Source organism: Haemorhous mexicanus, chromosome 11 (assembly GCF_027477595.1).
Source record: "Haemorhous mexicanus isolate bHaeMex1 chromosome 11, bHaeMex1.pri, whole genome shotgun sequence".
NCBI classification, from domain to species: domain Eukaryota; kingdom Metazoa; phylum Chordata; class Aves; order Passeriformes; family Fringillidae; genus Haemorhous; species Haemorhous mexicanus.
This window is the reverse complement of record NC_082351.1, coordinates 1214605-1236404: the sequence shown is the minus strand read 5'-3', so window position 1 is coordinate 1236404 and position 21800 is coordinate 1214605. Positions and strand designations below refer to the sequence as shown.

Below are 21800 nucleotides of genomic sequence, written 5' to 3'. Positions count from 1 at the left end.
TAAAAATGGAATACAAGTGTGCAAAACTAGGCCATGAACTAAGACGACCTGCTGTGCTGTTTCCTAGTTGTGACCTTTGGTAGGAAATAACCTCTACCAACATAAACCTGTTGTTAAAGCACTGGATCTCAGGGAAAGGCTCTTCCCCCAGAGGGTGCTGGGCACTGCCCAGGCTCCCCAGGGAACGGGCACAGCCCTGAGGCTGCCAGAGCTCCAGGAGCCTTTGGACAGCGCTGCCAGGGATGCCCAGGCTGGGATTGTTGGGGTGTCTCTGAAGGGCCAGGGGTTGGACTCCATGATCCTTGTGGCTCCTTTCTAACTCAAAATATTCTATGGTTCTGTGATTCTGTCTTTAGGCAGAACCCTTAACATGAGAATGCTTTCCTACTGGTTCTACTTTACTATCAACTGACCAACAAACAGGTAAGCTGCCTGCAGTCATTTTCCCTCTGGCCTATTCTAGTAACTCTACATGTGACCAATGCCCTATCAGTGCTGATCTGATGGAGACAGGAAGATCTGGCACTGACAGTATTCCTGTCTCTTTGGGGTGACAATCTGCACCAAACCATACTACCTTAAGACAGTACTTCCAACAAAAAGGAACTTCAGGCATTTAATCTCAAATTGAAATCTACTACTGGAAAATCTTATTTCTCTGTCATAAAGGGTGCAGCAACACCCTTTCAGTGATCTGTTCACTTCCGAGATAAGGAGGGTTCTCAGTTCCTGGCTACTGATGTTCTGTGGGAATTCAGGTATTTCCCCCTTCAGGAGATGGAGGAACTGCTGTCCTGTATGGATGTAACTGAGCTTTGAGCTCCAGGCTGCCCACAGACCCTGGCTTTGGCAGGACACCAAGCATCACCAGCAGCACCTCCCCACACAGAGTGCAGATCACTCTGTGAGAAGCAACCAGCTTCTGTTCATGTACCTCATGAAAAACAGAACCAATGATCACCCAAGAACCTCATTTCAGTGGTGAAAAAGGTTATTTTGTCCCCTGGTACCCAAGCAAACCTCATGCCTCCCCACCTTTGCTCACTCCCACTCTCTCCAGATGCTGCTCTGGATCAGAGCAGGGTCCCAACCCCCCTGCCACCCCACACCCACCCAGGTGCCTGACAGTTGTCTGAAACACCTAAAACAACACTCATCGCTTCTGTTTTGGGAGTTGGATCTCATTCTTGAGAACTGGGCAGTCCTAGCTAAATGGGGTCCTCTCAAAGGGTCAGCTCTGCAGCCACTGAACCTGCTCACATTTGTTCCTACTGCTCCTGCCTCTCCCTGGCCCCACAGCAGCTCCCATTCTCCCAGGGCTTCAGATTAACCCAGCTCCTCACTCAGCCCAACACGACACGCATACCAACAACTCTGGCGGACTCCAGCGTGAAGCTTCATAGTGCACACATAGTACTCCAGTGCAACTGGAGTAAATGAGCAGATGAAATTCATGCAGTGCAGTCTTTCACACTGCTGCTCCATAGCTCAAGGTGGCAATAAAAGCCATCAGCTTTACTCCACTCTTAATACAGACAGACACAATACATAGTACTTTAGGATTGTCTCTTGTAATTGATACAACCTTAATGAAAGATAAAGAGAGTTCTGTAAGGCACAGAACCAGCAAGCCTATGGAAAAAAATACCATCTTAAAAGTAAAAAACTAGATATTTCTGTAATAAAGTACTTGGTTTTCAGACATGTTGTGCACCTATAACTTCAGCTATAGCGAAATGAAGTGGAAGAGCTGAAGAAATTAATATTCTTTTAAGCACACTTCCATCAGGACTGTAACAGAGAACTATTAAACTCAGAAATGTCCTTCAGGTGTTTTCTGCTTCACAGAATTACATAATGTAGTTATTAAAACTGTTATCATGCTTCTTGATAAATGTCCTTCCACAAAAAAGAAAGGTATTTAATGTTATGTTTCTACTGGTTTCATGGAAAAGTCCCAAAGTCATCTCCTCACGCAAAAGCAATCTCTGTGTGTGTGTGTGTGTATATATCTATTTACATTTCAGATTAAGTATGAATTTTATTTGCACATAAAAATGCTTATACCTATACAAATAAATGGAGAAAAGCATCTTAAAAGGGATGCCAATGTTTTTCTTGAATATTCAGTGGGTATAATTCACCCTATGTGTCCTAAAGTGTGCCATATGCAACCTCTACTGCTTCCAACTTCTGTTTTCCTTGCATCCCCAGTCATTAAATCCCGCGTGAGAAGCACATTCCCAGGATGGCACTTACCCTCTGGCCGGTCCTCCCACGGACACCACCTGCAGAGGAAATGGCCCTCTCCCCCCTCGTCCACGTCTGCTTCCAGCCCAATGGCCGACTACAGTGCCGGCAATTTCAAGTTTCCCTCCCTGAGAAGGAATAGGTTGGACTCCTGCACATAAAAGCAAAACCAAACTTTGATCTTCACAATCATCACAGTAAAGTTCCAAATGAATGGAAAGCTGATTTGCCCAGATTTCACCACATAACCCATTTCCTGTAGGGATACTGTGAGGTTATTGCTCATTTTGCAGTATTCCAGAAGCGTGAGAACTCCAAGAGCCTGTTTCCCCCCACCCCTTTTTAAAAATAGACATGAATTCTGAAAAGAAAAATTATCTGACATGAATGCTTCAGTTTCAGTAACTGAAAATATACTTGAGATAGGCTTCAAGAAACGAGGGAAGTTTTACAAGGTGGCTGAAGATTGGTTTTTTCCTGCATTCTTGAAGAAGAAGGAATTCTCGCAGGTTCAAGGCACTTTTTAGCCAACAGCAAGTATCAGCATGGATCACACAGATTATATTGGCAATAAAGAACTTACTAGGCTGGATAAGCTGTACTAACACTAAGTTGCTATAAAAATGTAACATTCAAACAGATCTGGTTTAAAAGGTGTGTTTATCATTTCCACTCAAAGAAGGCAGCTTAAGTTACAGTTGTCTAAGATGCAACTACAGCTTCTGTTCAAGTTGCTCATGTGTTTATACTAAATCAGCTTTGGGGCAAAACATTTATTTCAAGAAATCCACAAACTGAGCAAGATGTTACTGGTAAGACCATCAGCACCAAAGGGGTTACAAACCACAGCATTTACGCAGCCATAATTAGTCTCCAAATGTTATAGGCTGGGAATTACGCTACTGATTACATCCAGAAGGTTCCTACTTCCCTGTGCAAGTCCTTCAGCTCCAAATGCAGATGGTTTGCAGGGCTAGAGTTATCCACACATGAAGCACTAGAGGTATGTTTGCTCTTAGGATAAAAGCTCAGAGAGTGAGAAGAACAGCTAAACATGTGGGAAAAATTTACCCTCAACAGGTTTCCATCATCTCACATAGTACAGGAAGTGAGCAATGGGCACACAGGAAGGAAAGTAAATCCCACTCCTGTGTCCACACCAGCATTAATGCCAGCAAAGAAGGGCTCAACAGTAATACCTAAGTCAGTCATTTCTACGCTAGGTCTTTGCAAAAAGCTCAACTGTTCCCAGATTTTGGAAAATCCCTGTTAATACAGAGGCCAGTGGATTACAGACACCCTCTTCGCCAGTGGGAGCACAGGCGACAGGCTGCCTGTTGGGTTTTGGGCTCTCCTGTGTTTGGAGGAGGTTTCTGGCATGAGGAGGGCTGGCGCTGGGGGCTTGCGGCAGGGATGGGAGCAGAGCGGACAGCAGCCGGGCAGGCTATAGAGAGGGAAGCTGAGACAGTTAAGGAGAAGAGAGTCAGTAGGAAAGCCTCAGACCAACCCGTACAGTGGAGGAAGCCGTTGCCAGAAGCTCTAAGAAAAGGGGTTTGGGTATAATTACCGCCCTGAAACTTGCTAGTCCTGTTGCTGTCATTGCCAGAGAAGGCTCCGGAGTGTCCTGCCGCTGCCGCCACCCGGAAGGCCCGGTAAGTGCCTGTGGCTACTGTTTCCCCATAAGGGCCTCCGAAGCCATAGACTCCTGTTAGACCCAGGGTAAAGAAAGACAGGGGAAAAGCTGTGAGGGGGCCAGGCAACCAGGAAGGCCCCAGCAGAGAGGTTGCTGCCTCGTTCCACCCTTCCAGAGCCAGGCGGGAGGACCGTGCTCCCGCGGGCGATGCTGCAGCACCGCCGAGGGAGCCCTGGCCAAAGGTATCCTGCTGTCTCAGCCAGCAGGGAGCCTCTGATCCAAAGGGCAGGCCTTGGGGCTTGGAATGGGATCCCAACTTCTATGGCATTGTAAAGGTTTGTGACAATTTTTTGGCAGTGAGCATTGGTAGCTACAGTCATGGCACCCCTGAAATGCCTGTGGCCAGTATCTATACACCTCTGGGACTTGGTATGGAGAGATTTTGAGGAAGTGAGCAATTCTAGAAGAGCCTGCAATGGTTATGTCAGTATTTACACTTGACGGTGCCGATGGTTATGTGACTGCAGCAAAACACAGAGGAGTGGGGAGGGGGAAAGGTTGTCTTCAGCCCTGGTGGTTAAACTGTGTCTGGTAATTTATAAATGTTTTGAACCAATTTACTGTGCAAATCAAAGCTTTTTCATACTGCCCAGTGTCAATCCATGCCTCTCTTTTCTAGTTTTACAAAAACAGTAAAAATATTTTGATCTGGCACAGTTACTAAAATCCTGATGAAAACATGTAGAATGCAGCACATTCCGTATCACTGGGCTAATAAAAGCAATTCCAAAATACAGTGATTGGCACATGCCAACACAAGCTGACCACTTGCTTTTCTGTATTTTCCCTATGAAATAGACGAGAGTTGGTAGTTTTGGGAATGTGCAAGGTAAGGTAATGTGTGGCACCGTCGTCCCATCACTTACCAGCAAAGCCTCTCCCCCTGCCCTGAGGTGGTGGGACTGGCCCAAAGTGCCGAGGATACATAGAAGCTGGATAGAAAGGCATGGCAGGTGGAGGTGGGAAAGGGAGAGGATGGTTCTGCCTGGAGAAATTTAATCCTTCTAGGATGCTCTGGCGCATCTTTTCAACCTTGGCTGCCTGCTCAGCCTAGGAATAAAGAGAAGGTCACAGAGGGACATTAAAATTCTCATTTCAATTGTATAAAGCTACATTTACACAACAAATTCAAAGGAAAACCCAAAATAATAGAGAAGTAGAGACAGAATCATCATCCTAGACCTGGACTGCAAACCAGAGTCTGTGCATACAGGCTGAAACATGCCTGGAGGGTTATAACCCTGAGAAGGGACCACAGCCATCATCAATAGCAAACTTAGGACCAGCTTCCCTCAATTCACAAAAAAAGAAGGGACACAATTTCATAGCTTTCAAAAAGTTCAAACCAAAAAAGTTTGGGTTATTCAGTAAACTGTTTCATCAGTTTCCTGGTTTTACAGGTGGGTAGTAACTTTGCATGATTTGGATAACACAAAAAAGGCCTTCATTCCTATTTTAAGATGATTGTAAGAAACGTGAAAAGATTTTGAGCTGAGGACCCCAAGAATGACTTCACAGTCTGTCAAGTCAGTTAGAAAACACCAATTTTCTTTCACGACAACCCCAGTGCAGTTTAGTCTTTTGGACAGTCTGACCCAAAAAGGTGGGACTTGAACAAATGAGCAGAGTTTCCAACTTGGCCATTCATCATATCAGTGCTTCCGTTTTCAGAGGAAAAAAAAAAAAATCTAATTCAACTTGATGCCTCTTCTTCCAAATCTACCCAAATGCCATCCTACTCATTAAGAAATAAGGAACTAAACAGAGAGAAACCCACCCATTAGCCATTCCCCTCATATTTGCCTTTAAAAGCAGAGGTGACACATGTGGTGAATGACAACCCAGGCCATGGAACCCTTGTGGACATGTGGGACACTCCATCACCCTGCACAACTACACACCTGACCATCACAGAGGTCGATAAGCGGAACTTTCTCCCGGCTTGCTTTGATGAGCTTGGTCTGGAATAATTTCCCATCAAAATACATCCAGGGACAGCAGTGCTCCCATGGAATTGGCTGTCCGCAGGCGTCGTTGGCAAAAAGAGCCATGTCCACACCACTCATAAAGAGAGCAGACAGCTGGATTCCACGGGGATCCAGATTCTCAATCTGTTCAAAGCCAGAGTAAATATAGTAAGATCGCAATGAGATATAATTCAAAGTTATTCCAACAGTCACATTCTTTTCAAAACTCTTGCAAACAGAGGGATTTTAAAAGGTCATCCAAACTTTCGAGGTTTGAACAGAAGAATGCACCAGACCCACACACTTGTGCATGCAGAGCTGCCATCTTCAGAAAAGCTGTTGTCCCATCCACCTGCTCTGGAGACCAGAGATAAAGACGAACCCCTATTTTCTCAACACAAAGTGCAGAAAACTATTTCTAAAGGCACATACAGGAAATTAGCACTAGAAAACTTCATTCAAAATTTTATTCCAAATAATTAAGTGCTTCTGAGATGTATGGCAGAACATCTCAGGAATTAGCTCAACGCAAAATTCCATTTTTCTTCCCATGTAACACATTTCTTTCTCAACTTTTTTATAATGGATTTTCTATTAGTGTGATTGAAGATTTTGCTTCAAGAACACATCTCTTAATAACAAAGTAGTGTGTATGCATACAACAGCTTTATTTAGGCTGTAGGATAGGGACACTAAGGCAAAACTAAACAGTGAATAATAGGTAGTGGTCAAAGCAAAAAGGATTTGCTTGCAGCAAGTGTGTTTTTAGCTCTAGCTTAAGAAAATATCACTATTGGTGTTCTCTGAAATACTTCTCAAAATATCAGCCCTTGCTTGGGAACATTTTCAAGACCTTGGTATTAAATTTTAAAATTAAACTCCATTACCACCATCCATAAGCAACCTTTAAGAGGCCAAAGACTCTCCTGCTCATTTTGCAGATACATGGCTGGGTTCAACCAAATTCAGCTGTTCTTTATGTCTGACTTCACAAACTGCTTCCTGTGAAGACAGTAATAACCCTGAGGGAATTACTGTATCTTCCAACTAACCAACATATCTTATGGAAGTAATCCACATTATTTTATGTATGATTGAAAAATTAAAAAAAAAATACTATTAAACCAAAATATTATCTGCTATCAGTGGCCTTTTGGTTTGTGTTGGAATGGAAAGAATATTTTCTCTGGGAATTCCTTTCTTAGGTCTCTAAGAACAGCGATTTTCACAGTAGAGTTTCTTCCCCTTTGCATCAGATTTTAAGAGAGAAGTGAGACTTTAATGACTCTACAATAGATACCTTTGCCAAAATCTCTACCCCATGATGTCATTTAGGCTGTAGGCTCAACATCCCAGGAAATGTTCCAGCCCAGGTTAGATGGGGCTTGGAGCAACCTGGGATAGTGGAAGGTGTCCCTGCCCATGTCAGGGAGTGGAATGAGGTGAGCTTTAAGGTCTCTCCCAACCCAACCCAGCCTGTGATTCTGATTTATTGTGCTGTGTTTGGAAAATGGACATTGCAGACCATTGCAGCCATCTCTGCAACACTTCAAGCCACTATGACTAATATTTTGGAAAGTATAGGCTTTTAGTGAGGCACATATAGATCAGCCACTACAGTTAATTCCTGGATCAGCTGGAAACAAATCTCTTAAATTTTTAAAGTCCTAGTTAAGAATTACCTTGAGTTCCTGAAGCTGGTCAGGTTCATAGAGTTTTGGAGACAATGCTTGGGCAAGGAAAGCATCGAGTTCCTGGCGACGCAGAATGCGCACCCCCGGCCACTGTACCATATACCTGTGAGGGAAGCACGGCCTCGTCAGTGCCTTCGGAATGGCTACGGCAGAAACCACCAGGGTACACAGGGACATGGGACAGGAGAGAAACATGCTGTGCCAGTGAAAAGAGGAGCTTTAAGATACCACTTTTTTTGCATACCAAGTAGCCTTTAAGGAGAAACAGTGTTTTAGTGCTCAAAAGGCAAGATGAAGTTCAATAGAACCAAAGACAAATTTACATTTATCATTCTCAAAAAGGCTTAAATTTTACCATGTTTAAGATGCTTACCTTGGATTCTGAAAGAATTATAAGCTAGGTGTCTTAAATAATTACCCCAAATGTAAGCATCTCTCAATTCCTCTGTCAATTTTCAATGTGAAAATTAAACAGTTCAGGATTTTGGAACTTGTGACTTTTTCTTTGGAAATCTGGAAGCTTTTGTTGTGCAACTTCACCCACAGAACCCTCTGAGGCCCCAGAAATTGTTTATTTTTACTGAGCTGAAGTCTTGAGCACACTAAGGTAAAACTAATTCAAATGACACAACCTCTTTGCAACACAAGATCTTTTTTATCTTCCCCTCAATCCTTTAAAGACTGAAAAAGAACGACGCACGTGCTTTTCTACAACCAAACCCCCTCTCACAGTGAGGCTGCAAATATGAATTAACACCTTCTAGAGATCCCAGAGAACCTTTCCTCAGTTCTGATGCCCCCGGAGGTGACACTAACCTCAGCACACAGCAGAGCACCATAAGATGAGTGGGCACATTAGTTGGGTTGAGCATTGCTGGTGTGTCTGATCGCATACAGGCCAGGAACGCCCTCATCCGTCGGTTCTTGTCTTCCACAGCTTTGCCGAGCCACAGCTTCTTCAGGTTTGGGCAGGTCCACTCCCTGAAGGCAAGGGCTTCCACCAGCTCAGGGGTCTGAGGAGACTTGCCTTTGTAAGCAGCCCATTCCTTAATTATCACCGGTGAAACTGCAGAATGGCAACAGCAGAAAGAAATCAGCCTTAGTATTTCATATTCCAGCATTTATTTCAAACTTCACATGCAAGAGATTTTGATTCAAAAAGCATCACTTCGAGACTGCAATAGTGTGTTGGATTACACTGCCCAACAGGTAATTTAAACCCTGCATGAAATACTTTTAATTGTGATCACTTAGAAATTAGGTGTATACAGACATATACACTAGGAATGTCATGCTAATATTTTCGAATGAATATACAACGTGGAGGAAATAAACATATTTTTCTAAAACAAACAGCACAATTTCCCCTGAAGTGTTCAATGCCAGGGTGGACAGGGCTTGAAGAAACCAGGTCTACTGGAATGTGTTCTTGCCCATGGCAAAGGATTGGAAATGGATGGTGTTTAAGGTCCCTTCCAATCTAAACCATTCTGTGATTTTAACTTAAAAGTGTAATTTTCCCTTTAAATATCTGTGTCATATCATATCTGCGTGTGATCATACTGTCACATTTGACAATACTTGTGTATATATAATCAGAAACCTATTCCAGAGGTGGTCTTTAAAGAACAATATGATCCTACTGATTTTATTTGAATCATATTTAAAGCTGGTATTATACTTGTCTGCAGCTGTTCAGCTACCGCAATGGAATGAGATCTCAAATATAGGCAAGTGTGGAGTTCTCCCTAAAAATTTTACAAAACATTACTTTATATTAAGGCTTCCTACTTATTGCACTGGTTTCTATGAAGAGGTTAGTGGTTTTGTGCCTAATCTCCCTCTCATCCACATCAGCACAAAGATAGTTCACTCTACATTGCTGCTAAATCATCTCCATTCTTCTATTTGAAGACAACCAGAACAGAACACAAGTTCAAGTCAAGGCTGAGACACTATACGTTTGGCCTTGAAGCAACCCGAGCCTGACACAGCTCACAGTGTGCCTGCACCCTTCTAACTCTGAGCCAGTTATGCAGTGTGGAAAGGTTCAAGGAACTTGTTAGTGCAGGTTCAGGTTACAGCCAAGGGAGATTCCCTGAGGGAGCCCAGACCTGCTCATTCTGCTGGAAATCCACTGGATACAACCTGGGGAATACATCCCACTGGTGCCAGCACAGGCCTGATGGCTACAAAGCAATGGGGCAGCAACCCACTGTGTGCTTCTACAGCCAGGGACAGGCAAACCACAACAGAGGTGATAGTCAGGATTACAGAGAAAAGCTCCAGAACACCCCAAAGAGCTCTCCTGCTTTTCAGGAATAAACCCAGCCTAGCATTACAGTTACTCTTCACAGAGCTCAAGGCAGTTTTACCAAGATCACATGCAGCAATGCAAATAAACACTCTGATATATTTAGTTGGTCACCTCACTATAAAATCATGTTCTATTTTGGTTGCTCCCAGGTTTTATACACCACCACACTCTAAAGATGGGCTCCAACAGCCAGCACAGCTACTCTGCCCTAGTGCACAGCTCATCTCTCTGGGTTTCTCTGCTTGCTTAGGCCTGGAACAGCAAACACAAATAAAAGCATGTCTTTTATATCTGTTTTCAAACTGTTCTGTAATTGTTTTAGATATCAGAAGCAAAGCTCTACACACCACCAGTGTTTTCCCAATTTTCCTTTCACTTACACTGAACACACTTCTTAAGCTTATAAGAACACAATGTTTTATGTCTATGTTTTCTACCTTGTGTTTCAACATTCAGATATGGTTCAAAGCTTTTAATCTGTGGATGAGAACTTCTATGGCCCTGTGACATGAAGGTCACAGGAAGAATACCTCAGCCTTTATTCAGCCACATGCTACAAAAGTCACACTAGAGATGCACACTGCCTTCTACGTTTTGTTAAATAATAATATACAAGACCCCTAGAATGGCTGGAGTGGGAACAGACCTTAGAGCCCACCTTGTTCCATCCCCCACTGTGGCAGGATGACCTGTGCCGGGGCCTCACCATTCTCACAAGGAAGAATTTATTCCCACTATTCCATAATTGCCCTCAGGAAGCAACTCCCCTTGTCCTGCCACTCCAGGCCCTTGTCCAAAGTCCATCTGCAGCTCTCTTGGAGTCCCTTTAGATACTAGAAAGGAATCTAATTCTCCCTGAAGCCTTGTCTTCTCCCGGCTAAAAGAGTCCTCCCCAGAGTGTCTCCACAGCAGAAGTGTTCCAGCCCTCAGAACAGCTTCATAACCTTCTCTGGACTTGCTCCTGCAGATCCATGCCCTGTGCTGAGGACCCACAGCTGGGTGCTTCTTGTGGTTTAACACAAGGTCAATCTAGTGGGCTGGAATTGTTTCCTCTCTGAGTGATGGGGATGAGGAATTGCAGCTGAATCCATTAACAAGCAACTCTAGCACTGTCAACCCAAAATTAGCATTTAACCTAACAGATGAATCCACTATTTGTCCATATCCACTAATTTTTCCAGGGCACTTCTTAAACCTTTGAAAAATCTCCACTGAGACTGCTGCCAAACTCACTGCATCCTCAGCTGACAGAATCACATATGGAGACTTCCACTGAGAAATGAGCAGTGCCTACCCTGAAAACTGCATAGACTACAACTAGGATCAGCATGTTCAGCCCCATTACCATGGTGTATATTACACTGATTTCCAATCAAACCTCATCCTACAGCAGTAATGCTCACCAAAGCCTAAGGCACCACACAATCTATGGACCTCTGCTTTCAACAGTGCCCTCATGACATGCTAAGGTTAATCCAAGCAAAGAGGGTCAGCATCAACCTGCACAACAGTAACCAGCTTAATGAACACCTGAGGGCCACTACAGACTCTGAAGGCACCAACCACAGCACTCCAGCAGAGCTCTTGTTGCCAAGTGCAGCTTCAGTGGTTCTAGTCTTATTCATTAACTGTGATTTTTAACCTTACAATCCTTCCTGACAGCACAGCTTGAGCTCAGCACACTTGATTTTGCATGAGGGCTACTGCCCATGAGACACGGCTTTCCTCTTGGCAGGCCCGGCAGCAGCTGAGTACATCCGTGATGGGAACAGCGCGTCACAAGGGGCTAGGATAAAAGTAACAAACCTTGGGATCCAACCAGGAGCTCTGACAGCTCGTGCAAGTGTGTCTTTTGCCACTGAGCAGAAAGAACAGATGGTTTCACTACACACAGGTATTTATCAGGACACAGAAATAACCTGGTTCACAAGCAGAGCAAGGGAGACCCTTGGTGTCCACCCCCTGCGAGGGAAGGGCAGCATGGTCAGCACCGTGCCCTTGGCAGCCAAACACAATTAGCCACTCTGTGACCCAGCATCTCCTGTCCTCTGAGAGCAGAGACGAGGCCATGTACAGCAAAGGCATCACTTAGCAGACACTGATCACTGAAGAACCCCACTGATCGCTGAAGACTGCTGCTTCTGTTGTTTCTTACTGGCTTTTAAACTTCATACAAAAAATAATGATTTAAAAGACAAGAAGCCATCCATTTCATGATAGATCCATTATCTTGCCATCTACATATTTAGTAGTAATCCTGATGTGTCAGTTTATTACGCATTTTTCCCAGCTTCCCATAACCCTCACGTAAAATATCCTTGCCAATTATTCAGGCACTATTATTAAGTTGCCAGTGTTTGGTTTGTACAACAAAGATGACAAGATTTTATATATTAATATTCATTACTTCTCTACATAAATCTTAAGGATCATTTACATTTCTTCAGAAACTAATTTATTGATTCTCTTAACATATCTTAACTCCTAGATTTTCTCTTAATTGTCTTCATTACTGCATTTCATAACATACTCATTTCTGAGAGCAGCAAAATAATTTAGACACTGGAGGAGAATGAGCATCACCAGTCCATTATAGCCTGGGTGCTCAAAAAAGTTAGAGAAGGCTAATCAGTGCTTCTGACACTGTTCTCTCCTTATGTCTTGCACGGACCGCCCAAGACTTGTAAGAGAGCCAACCAAAATAAAGGTGCTCCTGCACTAGAGCCCTTTCACACCCCACATCTGCACAGCAGCCCAAATCCATCTTTACCAGCACTGCCAGCTTTGCAGCGAAGCAAGGAACATTTGAGCATATGTTCAAATTGGCTTCTGCTTTTTTAAGAGCTTGGTCAGTCCTAAGTTAGAAGTAGGTCAGTAGCTGAATGCATCCTGCAGCAAGATTTGCCAGAGCTCTTGTAACTAAACCAAGTCAGCAGCAGTGTGCTTACCCTCTAGAGGTAAGCTCTGGAAAGCAGGATAAATGGAGAGAAAATAGAGATTATATAGGCATCCCCAGTAGCCTACAGAGAACATTCTAGGTTTACGAGATTAACCTGAAGCAGACCTCCAGCACACCTCCAGCACTCAGCCACTTCACCAAAAAACAGCTGTAGTACGCTTTTCAGGACAGAATTCTCATGAAGAGAAATGACGACTGCAAATAAAATCACTGTTTTAATCCTGAAATGACCTTGCAACCCAAAATATCACTATGTTGTGTGAGTTTTAAGAAGTAAGAAGTTTGTGAGTAGGTGTGCTGGGGTATTATTCAAGCAGGGTGAATACTGATTCCCACAAAGATAAACAGCTTTTCAAATACCATTGGGAGATTATCATCTTCACTACAAATGTACAAAAACATTCACAATCACAAATGGAAAGAGCAGAGGGAATGAATATAAAGTTTACTGATACTAATTTTTATCCTTTTACACGTGAAGCTGGTGAATGATGATTTCATACACTTTGAATATCTGATTCTTAAATTTAAAACAGTGAGAGGAAACTCCTACATTTAAATACTTGTGCTGCTGTTGCAATGCATTGAATGCTTCAGCATTCCTGTAACCGTTATAAGCTGCTACTGCAAAGTTCAGTAATTTCCTTGTATGCATTCATTATAACAAAAACACTCCAGAACGAGGACTGAAATGAAATTCCTGGAAACTGAAGACTTAGACAACTTTCAGATTAATGAGAAGATTAACATCCGTATCTCTGAACAAATCAAAGCACCTTTTGACAAGTCTGTTCGCAAAAGTCCAGTCTGTCCTCACCCAGGCCTACCTTTGGTTACATTACACCCTGATTTCTGTGGGGTTTAATTAAACTAGGTTTTATGTGCCAATACCTGAAGGACATATGATACTTGCAAATTTCCCCAAGTTACCTTCAGGGACACATTCGGGAAGCCAGGGCAAGTTAACCTGCGCACCTCTGATTTTTGAAAAAAGCAGGCAGATTTGTATGTGTGTGCAGAGAATAGAAGCTTCCAAAAATCCACTTCTGCCATACACAGAAATGACATCACAAGCTGACATCACTCACTGCAGGTCTGGCAGCAGCTTAAGCAGAGGTTCAAAACCAAGCCTCAGAGCTTGCTTAGAAATAGCAACATTTGTAGCTCTTAAATTATGACAGGAAATAAAATTTCAAATTAACAACATCTTTTTCTCTTATCCACAGCATCCAACAGGCACGAAATTCCTCCGGTTTCAGCTACCTTGACGGGATCTTAGCAACAATTTCCATTCACATCATGGTACAAGTGGCTCTGAAACCACAGCAAAGGGAAGAGGAATAAAGCATGGGTTCTGCAGTACGTACATTCTGGTGGAAGTCTGTTCTTTCTAAAAGCAAGCCTTTCAGTCTTCTTTCTGCTTTCTGCCAAACTAAACAGGACTCCGTAAACATACTGACGCACTGGCCTATACAGAAGAGCAGCAGGAGGCAAGTCCTTGTTGGCTTCATCTTCTATAGAAACGGCGATTTTGATTTCACCCTTTGGCATGAAAGAAAGCAGAGAAATATGACATGTTACAGTGAACAAGAAGCATTCAGGTACGCACAACAACCCAATCCAACCCTAATACACGTCCAGCTAGTCAAGACAAATGTGGATCTCAGGGAAGGATTAGCCCAGCCTGCTTCATTTCCTACAGGTTCTGTTGCTTTCCTCTTTCCCTTCTCCATCACACACATACTTGTCTAGACAAGTGAGGATTAACTAAATATTAAAAATACAGTCTGACTTTTTGCTGCAGGATTTGAAACAGTATTGGGGACTCACTGTAAAAAACAATGCATGAGCACACCTGGACAAAAACCACTTAACTGGTAATTACTAAAATAAGGCTAGGTTTCTACACATGTGTAAAAATTTAGCATTTTATACCTTTTAAGAAAAATAACATGAAAGAACCTTCCAACATTTTCTCTCAAAACAGCAACACTGTTTTCTATAACTGCACATCTAAACATATTAAGATATTCTTGGAAAATGACTGACTGCACTGTTCCCAAATATCAACCTTTATTTTTAACACTGACAAGAAAACACTCCATTGGGCTACTTGCTCTTAAAAAAACCCCTCATTTAAACTATCTCAGTAATGAATTCGGAAGGTGACACCCTGAAGTGGGTACATTAGGATATTGTCAGGTTTAACTTGGACAACACTACCTTAGGTGTAAGGTTATGTCGCAAAGGTCTCTCTCAATAACAGCAACATAACCTGGAACATGTGTCCATTTCTAAAGAGTCCCCATAATTCCACCACAGGGTTCAAGAGTTCTGCACTGGGGTCACAGAGACCCGCTGAAGCTCCAGGCTGAGCCAGAGGGGCTGGAAAGGGCCAGCAGGAGAGGCCCTGGGGGTTCTGGTGGCAGTGGCTGGACAGGAGCCTGGGTGGGTAAGAAGGACCAGAGCACCTTGGGCTGTTCAGCACTGGTGTGGCAGCAGGGCCAGGGCAGTGCCCATCCGCCGTGCTGGACATTCTGGGGTCAGTTTTGAGCCCCTCACAACAAGAAAGAGCTTGAGGGGCTGGAGTGTGTCCAGAGAAGGGAACAGAGCTGGGGAAGGGGCTCAGCCTGGAGAAAAGGAGGTTCAAGAGGACCTTCTCACTCTGCACAACTTCCTGACAGGAGAGAGGAGCCAGGGGTGGTCAGGCTCTGCTTCCAGGGAACATGGGAACAAGACGAAGTGGCTTCAGGTGGCAGTGGTGAAGTCCCTATCCACGAAGGGATTTTAAAGCCACATAGATGTGGCATGTGGGAGCATGGTTCTGTGGTGGCCTTGACAGTGATGGGTTAACAGTTTATCTAGAAGATCAAGATCATCTTACTCAGTGATCTTGAAGATATTTTCTAACCTAAATGATTCTGTGGTTAAACATCAAGTAGCATTTAAACATGCTAAGAATATTTGGCTATGCAAAGTGTAAAACAGAACTGGCATCAATGGTCATCACAGACCTTTTGACTCTTCTTCCCTTGTCTTTGACAAAAAAGTGTAGGAACACGACAGCAACATGAGCTGTGGTATAAACAAACAAATGGGAAATAGGAAATCCAAACCTCAACCACGATGCAGTAACTTTTAGTTTGATGGATTTCAGATCTGCCTGTGGTCCTTATTGTCCAGAAGAGGATTTTTAAGATGAATAAATGTTAACAGGCATGGGGACAGTGCTATTTTGCTAGCTGCTGGTACAAAAGGGATTTCTTAGAGCTGTTGTGTTTCTCTAGGGGCCAGCTACCAGTAATGGAAGGGATCAGACCGGGAGAGAAAACAATCTCAGTACTTTCGAACACTGAAAATAGAGAAGACTTGGCACAGACACCAAAGCACATATGCAGGAATTTTTAGATGGAAATGGACTCTGCATAAACACACGCACACAGACATATACACCCATGCATAGATACATACAAATAACTGCAAATAGTTGGGAAAAAATAATTTTGTAAATAAACACTTCTAATTATAGCCATCTCAGATTTACTGGAACAATGTACCATATCAGTGCTTAAAAAACAGGGGGGAAACTGGTTCAAGCAACTAAAAAGTGACCAGAAGTTAAAGCATTAAAAAGGATGCAAAAATCTGATACTCTAGCCAGAAATGCCAGGGCAATTATCTTCACAGAATCATTCTCTCACAGTACCTCATTTTAAAGTGTCATACCTTGGTTAGGACATGAAAGATGTAGGGATACATTAACCCCTTCTTGTGCCTGTGCTCTGCCACTCGTAATACTTCAGGTGCTACTGGAGGTAATGGAGGGGTGGTAATATCCATGTGGTTTCTGGTGGGCATGGACAACAGGCATGGGATTTGTGGATTACTGGTTTGATTCCCTTTGACATCAGCTGCCTGACTTCCTGAAGAAGCACTAGAGGAACCTTCTGCCTGTAACAGAACATACAAAATAAAGTGCTTTGGATGTGTCCAGAAACATGCCAGGAGATCAACCGAGAGAAACAGCAAACTTCCTCCCTCACCCCTAATAAAAATAGTACATCTTCACATCACACTGCTGTAGTGTGCAGAATATATTACCCAAAGCTGGCTGCAAAGTTTTCAGGAAACCTTCAGCCATTGTTTGCTAGTAGAACCAAATTACTAAGAAAATAAATATTATGATAAAACTTTTAACTTATTAACAGCAGCAAAAATTACTGTTTTCTAAAAATTTTAAGCGCATAATGCAGAAGTGGACTAATGGCCTTTTAATGACCTGCGAATGGCCATTTCAACTCAGTATTTCCAAGATACTCCCAACTCAATGTGTTAACTGAGAGTCAGAGTCTGTAATTTTATCTAGACATCCATAAACATAGCCGTTCTCAGCTTGCAATTCCACTCAGAACAGGGGAAATTACATGGTTCAATTAAATAACATGTAAAATACATAGTGTCCAAACTCAAAATGTGGTAAATGCTGTTGGTTTTTTTTGCTGTTTGGATTTTTTTTTTTTAACATAAAAGCTCTTTGTCTGAGAAGACTGTAAGAGAAAATGCTAAGTTTTCTAACTGGAAAACTAAAGTGGCATTCTATTCCAGTTCTAGAAATGCAGTTCATAAACTTATGGGAAAAATATGATACATAAACATATACTGTAAACCTTCCAGCCCTTATGTTGATTTCTCACAGATACAACAAAAAAAATTGCTGTTCATTCTTGAAAATCCTGGTCTTCAAAACCAAAAGCTGGTTTTAGCTTAAGAGTTCATGTTAGCTTCATGCCTATAAATTATTATAGCGATAGTAAAAACTTTTGAGAGCAAAATTTCATCACTTGATGATACATCATGTATGAGTATTTTCACGATACCAATAAAGAAGTTCACATGCTTCCTAAGACTTGAAAAGCAAGGCTGAAATGGAAATGGCCAAAGCATGAAATCCCACAGAACATGAAACATAAAAAAGAGGCCCAAACTCGGGTGGTTCTCCTCAGATCCATGAAAAATTCAAACCTAAGTGCAAACAATAAAAAACCCCACACAACTTCCAAAAGTCTTCTACAGAAAGGTGCAGGTAGTAAAAACGGGCTCTAGGAAAATATCAAAGGGCAACCTTCTTTTCAGATGATGTTTTAATCACACAATCAAAGAGGATGTTACTGAAAGATTGTATTTTAGTTGGTAATACAGACTTCATTTGAGTTATAAAAATGAAAATATATAGACGAAATGGTTAAAACCTGTAAACCAGAACATTTCCAAAACAATATGCTTAATAACAAATGCTTTTATATCTCAGCTTTATTAAATCTGTGTTATAGTATCAAATATATCTGTCAGGTTAAAGACTTTTTCCCTGTCTTCGACTACCCCAACAAGACTAAGTCAGCAATACTAAACCACAACGAGAAGTTTACAGAACTATCAGTTACTGGGGGCATACAGGGAAAAGACAAAACCCTCACATGACAGCAATGCTTTCCCTAACTGCAGTACCCAGGCTCTTCCTGCATCTGCTCCAGCAATATTCCAACACCTAAGCTGAGGAAACACCACAGTTAGAGGGTGATTCTTTTCTTCAGAAATATGCATCCAGCCAAATGAGAGGAACTTATCTTGGTAATTTAGAATTCACATTGTGAACTGCAAGGAATTTTGACATTTAAGTCAAGTGAAAGGAGCATCAACACTGCTGCTACCTGCCTGATCTATGCTGGATTTTCAGCACTTAACTTCAGAAAATCACATAGCTCACTCACTTGAAATCTTCATAGAACCACAGACTAGAAGGGACCTTTGAGACCATCTTGTTCCACCTCAGCCACGACCAAGAACACCTTCCACTATCTCAGGTTGCTTCAGGCCCTGTCCAGCCTGGCATTGGACACTTTCAGGGATGGGGCAGCTTCTCTGGGCAACTTCTTAAGGAAGTACTACCACTTTTCCCAATCATTCATGTTTCACCCCTCCAGGAAATGAGTTCATTTGTACTCACAATCCTTCCTTTTGTGCTGAAAAGATACTTCTGCCTTCTCCTATTACTGAGGGCTGACGAAGTGATTTGATAATCAAAAACAAACAGGCAAGTAAAGCTCAGGAGCATTACTACATTAAACTGTATACATTTAAGTCAGCCTGTGCAAACATCTCCTGAAAAGTTTAGTGAGTGCTCGTTCAGCTCTGGCTCAGAGTAGGGACTGTCTCTGTGAAAGGAAGCTTGGGGCTCGGAGACCCACAGGACTGCACACAGGGCCCAGCAGAGAAGAAAGGAATGTAATAGGTCAAATTAGCATTTGCATATGGTGACTAATCCCAGGCAGACACAGTTAAAGGCATTGTCTGCAGAAATAATAACTGCTGATAGATGAAATCATCCACTTGATATTTTAAGCACAAAAGCCCAAGTTTAGTGGAATTCCTATGCCAAAAGTACAGGGAAAATGTTCTGCTTGCTCACAGTGTAACTAACACAAGATCATGGTTTTTTGACTGAGTTAACAGCTGGTGTACAGCTCCACCATCAAGGCACAGAGATACTAAGTGCGAGTGCTCTGAATGTTCTTTCCAAACACAGATCAAACTTGGAACAGAGATCATGTTCTTGATTTGAACGTGTTTTGAAGTCTCAAATTTAATAATGATAAATCTTTATCAAGGGCTATCTAGCCCATCTTTACCTAGTTAAACAGCAACACTAACTGGCCCCATAGAGCAACTTTAACAAGTATTATGTGAAATTCCTACCATGCAGTTATAAAGGACTCTTAACTCCTCAGCTGAGTCCTAGTGCACCTGCAGTGCCTGCGGCTAACACTGATGGTGTCAGAGCTGTGCTTACTCCACTATGTTATAGGATATGGACTCTGACTCCATGGACACTCAGACTGTCACACTCCTTCCTAAAAATCCAACATGCACTACTGGAAGCCCAGAAAGCAACATCTCAGGGTGAGATTATTGGCTAAGGACCAAACAAAGTTATTGATTTGTTCCTGGTTTGTATCTACTATTTTCTAAAACATCCTATATCATGTTTGTTTTTATGTATATGCTACAAAGCCCTTGGAAAACTTCCTCCTGTATTCCAAAGTTGTTGCTTCCTAACTAACAAAGTGTACAGGTTTGCACTAAATACTATGGATCAATACTGAAAATCCTCCTCCAAGTTTGCTGTAAAGTTTTAACACAAAGTAATAAAAGGTGCATTTAAGGAAATACCTTTGTTTGGTCTCCCAGCTCTCCACGTGTTTGACCTTCTGACTGGGTTCCTGGCTTTTCCCAGCCTATTTTGCTCCCACTGACATGGCTGAAGGACAAGAGAAAGAAGAACATCATACTAAGATGCAGTTTGAGAGACAGTGAAATAAATCCTTGGTGTCTGTGACTGGAATTCTGGGTAAGATATTCTGATTTTAAGGGATGCTTTCTATTAAAAATGTCCATTTGCAGGAGCCTTGAAAAAATTTCTGACATTCACATTACATTACGCCCAAATTTAGGACATGTAAACAGTGCAAGTTCAGTGAAGTTCTGTAGATTATAGCTTCTGAAATTTTAATGAATTCTACTGTGAAGCAGGAATATTTTTTATACTAAGTAAAGGACTGGAAGGGTTTATGACATTTACCAAAACCTCACTCTCTCAATAAAACATAAGGGCAGAAGAGGAAAAACACCCAAAACTTTTTGGTTTTGGCTTCCTGCTTAAGGAACAAGGAAATTAGATTGAGCAATGCACGTGTCTGCAGTCATAGTGACCCCAAACTATCTTTTTAAGGTCTGTCATATCCCTAATTTGCAGATTTCTGCAATGATGCTTGTGGGTCCTTTTCAGCTCAGAGTATTCTATGATTGATTCTATGATTCTTACTTTTCAAGATACAGGTAAACTATTTTGAAAGTAAATTCATTTTAACAGAATCTGAGTAAGAGAATATCCTCATGAGAAACTTACTTCACTGCACCCCCATTGCCTTCATCATTGTCAGAGGACGAAGATGTAGAAGAGGCAGGAAAATAGGTTGAATCCACATGATTAGGGCTCCCACTCTGGGCTGGATTTATTGGAGAAGACCGTTCATACAATGGTGTGTGTTTTCCTTCATGAGGAATGTTACTGTAATTGTTCTGCTCAGACAGACTTTTTCCACCTGTTTCCAAGGTGATGGCTGGCTCAGAGAGGCTGTACGGGTATGGACCCTGGCCTTGGGCCCCACCCTGACTGGACATCTGCTGGGCCTAAAATAAAGGGATCTCTCTTGAGTGAAGGTAACTAAGGCTTTGCTTTTAAAACAAAACACATTATTTAATCAAGTGGCCTTTTCCAAAAGCACGTCTTGAAACTCAGCCATCTTGAGCATCCACAAAAACTGTTCCACCAGAGGCCGTAGGATCACTTCAGTTTGAGATTTAAAATTCCGTCAGTGACTGCTCACACTGAAAAAGCTGGCTACACCTTTCCCACCTGGATTCCAGTTTGCTGAGCACAACAGACCTCTCCCCAAGGAACAGCGCAGAGGAGTTGTACTTACCACAGGTTTTGCTTGTAGTGAGGTCTGTGGAATGTTAAGCATCTGAGAAGGAACATATGGTGGCACTATCCCAGGCATACCAAACTGATTTGGTCTGGCTGCTGTATTGCAGGGGAGGAAGGGAAAAGAGAAGGAAAAAAAATGAAAAAAACCCCAAGGACTCATGAAAACACTCAGTATTTGACACAAATGTTACCCCGTTTGTCCTTCTGGTTCTATGGTTTATTTATTTGTTCTGTTAGCATTACTGTTTCCTCCTATGCCTCTAAGTCAGTTTTATTCATTTCCACCTTTCAATAGAAATACTTTGTAGCTTGTTAAGTGTATTTTATGTGTCTCACCTTCTTTCAGATCTTTGTATCTCTCATTGCTGCACATTC

General features: G+C 42.4%; 1 protein-coding gene across 3 annotated transcripts in view; it reads right to left on the bottom strand.

The window, feature by feature from the left end:
- The window catches only part of FAM120A (family with sequence similarity 120 member A), a 47869-nt gene that overhangs the window by 5647 nt on the left and 20422 nt on the right, over window positions 1–21800 (bottom strand). The window contains exons 6-16 of one of the 3 annotated variants that reach the window (XM_059856037.1): window positions 21421–21518; window positions 20844–21127; window positions 20108–20195; window positions 16607–16831; window positions 14248–14422; window positions 8421–8670; window positions 7593–7707; window positions 5845–6054; window positions 4810–4993; window positions 3818–3955; window positions 2260–2401 (exon numbers count right to left, since the gene is read on the bottom strand). In XM_059856037.1, the coding sequence (XP_059712020.1) occupies window positions 2260–2401; window positions 3818–3955; window positions 4810–4993; window positions 5845–6054; window positions 7593–7707; window positions 8421–8670; window positions 14248–14422; window positions 16607–16831; window positions 20108–20195; window positions 20844–21127; window positions 21421–21518 (1909 nt within the window). Of the gene's footprint in view, window positions 1–2259; window positions 2402–3817; window positions 3956–4809; window positions 4994–5844; window positions 6055–7592; window positions 7708–8420; window positions 8671–14247; window positions 14423–16606; window positions 16832–20107; window positions 20196–20843; window positions 21128–21420; window positions 21522–21800 lie in introns of all 3 variants that reach the window. The other 2 variants (XM_059856036.1, XM_059856038.1) reach the window with 2 other exon arrangements.